The 7,709-nt window shown below is 41.9% G+C and overlaps 1 protein-coding gene across 1 annotated transcript in view; it reads left to right on the top strand.

Moving 5' to 3' along the window:
- MEIKIN (meiotic kinetochore factor) overlaps positions 1,786 to 7,709 on the top strand; it is a 151,542-nt gene continuing 145,618 nt past the window's right edge. The window contains exons 1-4 of the mRNA XM_018051667.1: positions 1,786 to 1,897; positions 2,068 to 2,161; positions 2,572 to 2,659; positions 5,177 to 5,237. Of these exons, the coding sequence (XP_017907156.1) occupies positions 1,786 to 1,897; positions 2,068 to 2,161; positions 2,572 to 2,659; positions 5,177 to 5,237 (355 nt within the window). The remainder of the gene's footprint in view (positions 1,898 to 2,067; positions 2,162 to 2,571; positions 2,660 to 5,176; positions 5,238 to 7,709) is intronic.

Genomic DNA, 7,709 nt, shown 5'->3' with positions numbered 1-7,709 from the left:
CCTGGGCATTAACTCCTATAAATTTTAACTTGATGGCACCTCAGCAAATGTAATTAAGTATAGAGAGGGTTCTAGAGAATAGGGCCACCAAAAGGCAGATCAGCTTTTGCTTCAAGCTGTTTTCCTTTTTCACCATTTCTTCCATTTCTATGTCTTAGGCATTCCAGGATCCATACCTCCTAAAATTCATTTAAGGATGCCACAATTTTTTAAAAAAACATTCTCCAATGGGAGATAAGGCAGCCTGGAAACCTGGCTTGTAAACTACAGACTGCCTGTCAGCATGTATGGATGTGACTAGAGAAAGGATGTTGAAATATGATAATTGCTTCATACAACAACAAAACTGTGAGGTCCTTGACTATTTAGAACCATTTCTAATTCACTTCTGTACCCTATGACCTACCATAATGCCTGACACAGAGTAAGGTGCTGAGTAAGTACTAATTCAGTAACTCAAAGCACTATATGTAATAAAGTAAGAATGACTGCCCTCTATTCTTTACAAAGTTAAGTTTTAATGATTAATTATTAATAACTTTCTATGATCAGATTTTGAATTAAAAAATCCAGTGATTTTATTATGAAAATATTGTGGCTATATGTGTGCTTCAGTTCAGTTCAGTTGTTCAGTTGTGTCCGACTCTTTGTGACCCCATGAACCACAGCACGCCAGGCCTCCCTGTCCATCAGCAACTCCCAGAGTTTACTCAAACTCATGTCCATAGAGTTGGTGATGCCATCCAGCCATCTCTTCCTCTGTCGTCCCCTTTTCCTCCTGCCCCCAATCCCTCCCAGCATCAGGGTCTTCTCCAATGAGTCAACTCTTCACATGAGGTGGCCAAAGAATTGGAGTTTCAGCGTTAGCATCAGTCCTTCCAATGAACATAAACAATATTGGAGCATCACAGAAGAAGTCTGAGTTTTTCTAATTTTATCTGTACAGATAGTGTGTTTTAATGTTGTGAAATGTCATTTTTTTAAGATAAGAAGATGGTTATTGTATACACAGTATGTTATCAGATGCAGCCAGATGGTCTATCCTCAGTGTATGGAGTGAGTGGTCATTCCCATGTTACTCCCTTTGGGCAGAGAAAGAGACCTGAGCCTCAGGGCACTAGATGGGGAGCCCTTGTGGAACTCTCTACCTTAACCACAAAGCTACTCAGAGATGTCCAGGAGGTAGCTTCTAGGCAGGGGCTCAGAGATTCTGCTTGTCCCTGAGAAGAAACCTCCTGGAACCTAAGCACTTCTAATGCTTGGTTAGACTCTCAAGTTACCAAGGCTCCACAGCAAATTGGCGGCTCTAGGGACTGAGGTGCTCAGAAAACATTCCCTGTCACTGTAATGTGCTTTCATTCCTCTCTCACCTTCCTGCACTGAGTCAGGCTTCCCCCTGGAGAGACTCTGTGTGCTTAGAGACCTCAAACTCCATTACCATGGCCTTCCTGGTAATGTTGCTAAGGAGACTGGCCCAAGTATCAGTACCAGGTGTTGGGCCCAGATAACTACGTCTTCCCATAAGCCACCACGTTACTGCGTCTTCCCAGAAGCCGCCGCGCGACTACGCGGAGATAAAAAGGCGGGAGTGAGGCAGGCCGCTCCAGGCCAGGGTGGGGGTTGGCGCTGTAGGCCTTTTGGTTTTTCTCACTTTTTCCGTTCCTCTCTGGCTGCCTCGCAGGCCTGGACTCTGGTTCCATAGGACTGTAGCTCGGTTCCGCAGAAAGACGACGAGACAGGCCGTCCAGGGCTAAGAGGCCTCTGGGGCCTGGCAGTGGGGTGGCAATGTGGTCACTAGGGGTCTATACCCGCAAAAAGCAGGCCGGCGGTAGGCTCAACCTAACCCCAACGCCAGGTGTAGGTGCCCGGGCCAAGGCGGAGGCCCCGTCACGGCCCGGCCGAAAGCTCTTTGCCCACTGTAAGCTCCGCGGGGCTGGCTCATGGCGCAGGATGAGGGGTGGGCAAGAGCCAAGGGCGGGGGCGGTTGGGCCTCAGCCCCAAGGCTCCCCAAGGCCTGCAGGCAGGCCTCTGGGGCTTTTATCCTGAAACGTGTCACCCTATCTGTAGGCCTGAAAAGAAACGGCAAAACGCGTGGTTTGCAGAAAATCGCGGAAAAATCTGAGCGGAGTGGTCAGGGAGGTGTCAGCTCTCGGCCACCGAGGTGTGTATACACAAGTAACAGCCCCATGCCTCTGGCCACCTCAAAATTTCAGTCCTGATTTGATCCTAATAACCTCATTCTAAGAGTCAATGAAGGAGAAGAGTCAAGTGAAGGAAATGTGTTCTGATTTGGCTCTTCTCAGAACACGAAACCGGGAATCTGACTTAGGAAAGAGAGATATTTTGTTTTAAAGAGGGAAATTTGGCCAAGTTGCCTAAAGGCAAGTGAGATATAATCTCCAGGAAAGCCTTCCCGGGGTATTGGGTGTTGATACAATTCACGCACTATGTTCTTGTGGCTAATGATGACTCCCATAGAGCCTTTCAGATTCTAAACAGTGTGAACAGTGATCAGGAGTGTGGAGAGCCAAGTCCAGACACTACAAACTAATTGTGTTGTTTGTTTGTTAGCACTAAATTAAGAGTTACAGGAGAGAAAAGCCTGCCTGAAAATAGCACTAGTGAAGAGACCCAGGATGAGAAGATTGCTCTATTGAGTGTATGTATGTTTCTCCTCTGGTCCTTAGATAAATTTAGTGTAGAGACTAGTGATACCTAATGTACCTCTGAAAGAAAGTATAGTATGATCTTTGTTCAATAGAGACTACATAAGTTTCCAGTGTTTTTATACATGCTGATGCTGTGGCTTTAGATAGGGCCTTTTTCTGATTCTGGTAGACTCATAGCCATGCATTTTTATTTTTCTTTCCTTTGTCAAAGATTTAAGAAATATTCATTACTGGCTAATTTTCTGTGTGACAGATATAAAGTGCTTCTTGGACGGAGGAGTCTGGTAGGCTGCAGTCCATGGGGTCGCTAAGAGTCAGACACGACTGAACTACTTCACTTTCACTTTTCACTTTCCTGCATTGGAGAAGGAAATGGCAACCCACTCCAGTGTTCTTGCCTGGAGAATCCCAGGGACGGGGGGAGCCTGGTGGTCTTCCGTCTATGGGGTCGCACAGAGTCAGACACGACTGAAGTGACTTAGCAGCAGTAGCAGCAGTATTTCTGCTATGTTTGGTAGCGCACATTTTAAAGCCATTTTCATGTTTTCTCATTTGACTTACATTAACAATTAGAAACAGGATTCATTATCATTAGAATATTATACAACTTCCTGATCTAATGTACTTAATATGGATTCTGTAAATATTTTACAGATGTATAGCAGTAGTTTGGGCTTCCCTGGTGGTTCATATGGTAAAGAATCTGCCTGTAATGCAGGAGACCTGGGTTTGATCCCTGGGTGGGGAAGATCCCCTGGAGAAGGAAATGTCTACCCACTCTAGTGTTCGTGCCTGGAGCAGTAGTTTGGAGAAACTCAGATTTTAAAATTCTTGTGACTCATGTGACGTTGGAGAAGGCAATGGCAACCCACTCCAGTACTCTGAAGCACAACTGAAGCAACTTAGCAGCAGTAGCAGCAGCATATGATATTAGCATTAAATTTGATAGTCACAATCCAGCATTTTAGCTTGCATATTTCTCTATGACATGTTTTTTTGGGGAGGGCAACTTTGACAAAATGCATTTCCCCAGATTTTAACAGTGTTAAGTATGGGGTCGCACAGAGTCGGACCCGACTGAAGCTACTTGGCAGCAGCAGCATTGATGCAGAGCACAGAGACAGCCAAGCTCACTTGTGCTGTGATAGAAGTCATCATGGAGAAGGCAATGGCAACCCACTCCAGTGTTCTTGCCTGGAGAATCCCAGGGTCGGCAGAGCCTGGTGGGCTGCCGTCTATGGGGTCGCACAGAGTCGGACACAACTGAAGCAACTTAGCAGCAAGCATACTCTAATTTCTATAATTATTTTTTGTGATTGAGAGGTTGAGATTGTTTCCAAGGTTTTGCTGTTTTAGATATCAGTAGATATCCTACCACAGAAATTGTTTTTATATACCTCAAATTGTTATCCTAAGATAAATATGTTGTAATGGGTCAAGGGTTGGATTATGTTTAAACTTTTTATTTTATTTATTTCATTCTGTCCAGTTGGCACCATCTTATCTGAAACTTAAAAATATATATAGATGTAGATATATAGATATATTTGATAAATGAAAAATAACATGTTGTTTACTTTCCATTTCTTTGAATGCTAGTAAAGTTGATACTTTTTCTCATTTTATTGGTCATTTGTGTAACTTTTTGAAATACTTATTTGTTATATATATTTTTTGAAATACTCATTTGTTATATATTGAAGATAGTTGTACTTTACACACACATGTAACAAATATTTCCACATTTGTTTGTTTGCCTTTTATTTTACTTTTGGTATTTTAGACTTATTTATCAATCATTTTCTTTTTATTTATTCTGCTTTTGTATTTAGAGGGGAAAAAATTCCTTCTTGCCTAGGGGATCAGAAAAATATTCATCTTTATCTTCTTGTTGCTGGTTTATCAGGGACTTCCCTTCCCTGGTAGCTCAGCTGGTAAAGAATCTGCCTGCAATGCAGGGAATCCCAGTTGGATTTCTGGGTCAGGAAGATCACTGGAGAAGGGCTAGGCTGCCCACTTCAGTATTCTTGAGCTTCCCTGGTGTTTCAGACAGTAAAGAATCCTCGTGCAATGTGGGAGACCTGGGTTCTATCCCTGGGCTGGGAAGATCCCCTGAAGGGAAAGTCTACCCACTCCAGTATTCTGGTCTGGAGGATTCCATGGACTGTATAAGTCCATGGGGTCACAAAGAGTTGGACATGACTGAGTGACTTTGATTTTCATAACTGAGTGACTTTCATTTTCACTTTGCTGGTTTATCCAACAATAGTTACTGACTAGTATATTTTTGACAACCTGGATATGTTCACAGTATTATATTTTAAGATTTAATATTATATATCAGATTACATTTATATCAATAAGCTGAAAAATGTTTTAAATATGAAAGTGATACACAAAGTTAACATTAGTTTTGCATTTTTTAAATAACCAAATCAATGTTTTTATAATATAAAAATATTCCATCTCATAATTTGTGCTGTATGTTTAATTCTTATTTCACATAGGAGTCAGTGACAGATGACCTCCAGGCTGACAGTAGTTCATCAAATAGTAAACAAGTAACAGGTAAGACTGGCAATGTGAACTCCTTTAACTTACTTTCTTACAAACATAAACATCCATTTGTATCTGTCTTATCTTCCCATCTCAGTAGAAAAGATGTCTTTCTCCTGGTCCTTCTGCCTGTGCTCTGGACTTCATCCTCAAAGCCTTCAAACACAATTGTGATAAGTGTTACAAAAGTGAGGTAGACTTGACTGTAACTGAATTTAGTTGAAGAGATTAGGGAAGGCTTTCATGAGGGAGTGGTAATTTACTTGAGATCTGAAGAAAAGTAGAGCTTAACTAAACAGAAAGATGAATAAAGAGAAATCCAGGCAGAGGGAACAGAGGAGGAAATGTGATAATAAGATAAGTTTGGACAGACAAGACCTTCCATAGCCCTGTAGGCCATGCCAAAGATATTTATCTTCGGAGCAGCAGGAAGCTGCTGAAGTCTTTTAAATAGGGAATAATATGATCATATTCGTTACTGTATGCGAAGAAGCAGGAGTGGATGTAAATAGGTGTCGTTTGGGAGGCTGCTGCAATAGTAAAGGGGAGGAATGATGGCACTTTATACCAACAGATGACACTGGAAATGGAAAGAAGTGGATATATGTATGGTTATTGTAGGAAATGAAATTGACAGAATTTACAGATGAAGTTTGAAGATGGAGGTGTCAAAGGTGACACGTGTTTCTGATCTGCATAACTGAGTGTAAGGTGGTGCTGCCATTCATTGAAAAAAATCTTGTTTGAGGGAAAAGTCATAAATTCTCTCTTTAATATATTAAGTAATGGGTGCCTTTAAGATGACTAGTAATTGAAATAGGGAGTTGAATATGGAGGGCTGCTGATAAAAATTTGGTGTAATTGAACTTATTTTTGAAAACAAAAAAGGATGTCCTTACTACACCAGAAAGCCTGAGGAATTCTTAAAGACAAATGAGATCAGACTGATACATATATGAAGAGCAGAGAAAAACCACTGAAAAGGTAAGAGTAGCTCTGGAGATACACTTAACTCAAAACACTTGGTCAATAAATGTGAAACACTATAATAGATGGGACCCTGAAGGAGTTGTCAAAATGATGGATTAAGCACTACATTTAGGCAGTGTATGACCTGGCCCCCTACTCATCCCCTTCTTATATTGGAAACACTGACAACTTAGTGCTTGCTGCCAGGTCAGAACCCTAGGAATTACTGCCTAGCAAAGTGAATTAAGACTTCATTTTGGCTCCTTAGGATCCATGTTGGAGCTGGAGAGAGAACCAGAAGAGTCTGAAGTAACTCCAGATTGCCATACGGATAGCAAAGGGGCAGAAAAATTAAAAAATATAGATTATGCTATACTTGTTAATCCCAGGGAAAAGATACATAATGGCTCTCTGAAGTGGGAATTCTGATATTGGAGACTTCCAGTGTGGATACTAACCAAATAGGGCAGTGCCCCCATGTAACCTAGGGCTTCCCAGGTGGCTCAGTGGTAAAGAACCTGCCAGCCAACTTAGGAGATGTGGGTTCATTCCCTCAGTCGAGAAGATCCCCTGGAGGAGGAAATGGCAACCTCCTCCAGTATTCTTGTCTAGAAAATCCAATGAACAGAGGAGCCTGGTGGGCTACAATCTATAGGGTCACAAAGAGTCAGACACAGCTTAGCAACTGAGCCTCCAGGCACTTCCGTGTAGCCTACAATGCCCAGAAAATACAGGAGAACATCCCCACTCAGAACATAAGTCCCCAGAATGTCTCATCACTCTTCTAAAATCTCCAGAGGTAGGTTGTTTTTTTGGAATTTATATTCTCTGCCATAAAAACAGAAATTCTCAACTGGACATATGAACAGACAATCAAAAACAGTCAAATCTTTGAAGAATACCAATGCCATGGAAGAGAGATCACAAATGCACCAAACAAAAGAATCAAAACCTGAAGGGATGATAGTAAACTTTAAATAACTCTTTAGAGACAAGAGGTAATTGAATCTATAATATAATAGGCTGCTATAAAAAATTATAGTCCCAGGAAACTAAAAATATAAAATTTTAAAACAAGAAATCAACCTAATATTGGGATGTATTCAGCTGAAAATCAAATTAGCTAGGTAGAAAATACAGGAATTTTCTTAAAATATAGTGTAAAAGAACATGGAAAGTGCTTCAGTTCAGTTCAGTCGCTCAGTCGTGTCCGATTCTTTGCGACCCCATGAATCGCAGCACACCAGGCCTCCATGTCCATCACCAACTCCCGGAGTTCACTCAAACTCACGTCCATCGAGTCGGTGATGCCATCCAGCCATCTCATCCTCTGTTGTCCCCTTCTCCTCCTGCCCCCAATCCCTCCCAACATCAGAGTCTTTTCCAATGAGTCAACTCTTCACATGACGTGGCCAAAGTACTGGACTTTCAGCTTTAGCATCATTCCTTCCAATGAACACCCAGGACTGATCTCCTTTAGGATGGACTTGTTGGATCTCCTTGCAGTCCAAGGGA

Source organism: Capra hircus, chromosome 7, assembly GCF_001704415.2.
Source record: "Capra hircus breed San Clemente chromosome 7, ASM170441v1, whole genome shotgun sequence".
Taxonomy (NCBI): domain Eukaryota; kingdom Metazoa; phylum Chordata; class Mammalia; order Artiodactyla; family Bovidae; genus Capra; species Capra hircus.
Note: the sequence above shows the minus strand (reverse complement) of the source record. Positions and strands in the feature narration are given on the sequence as shown.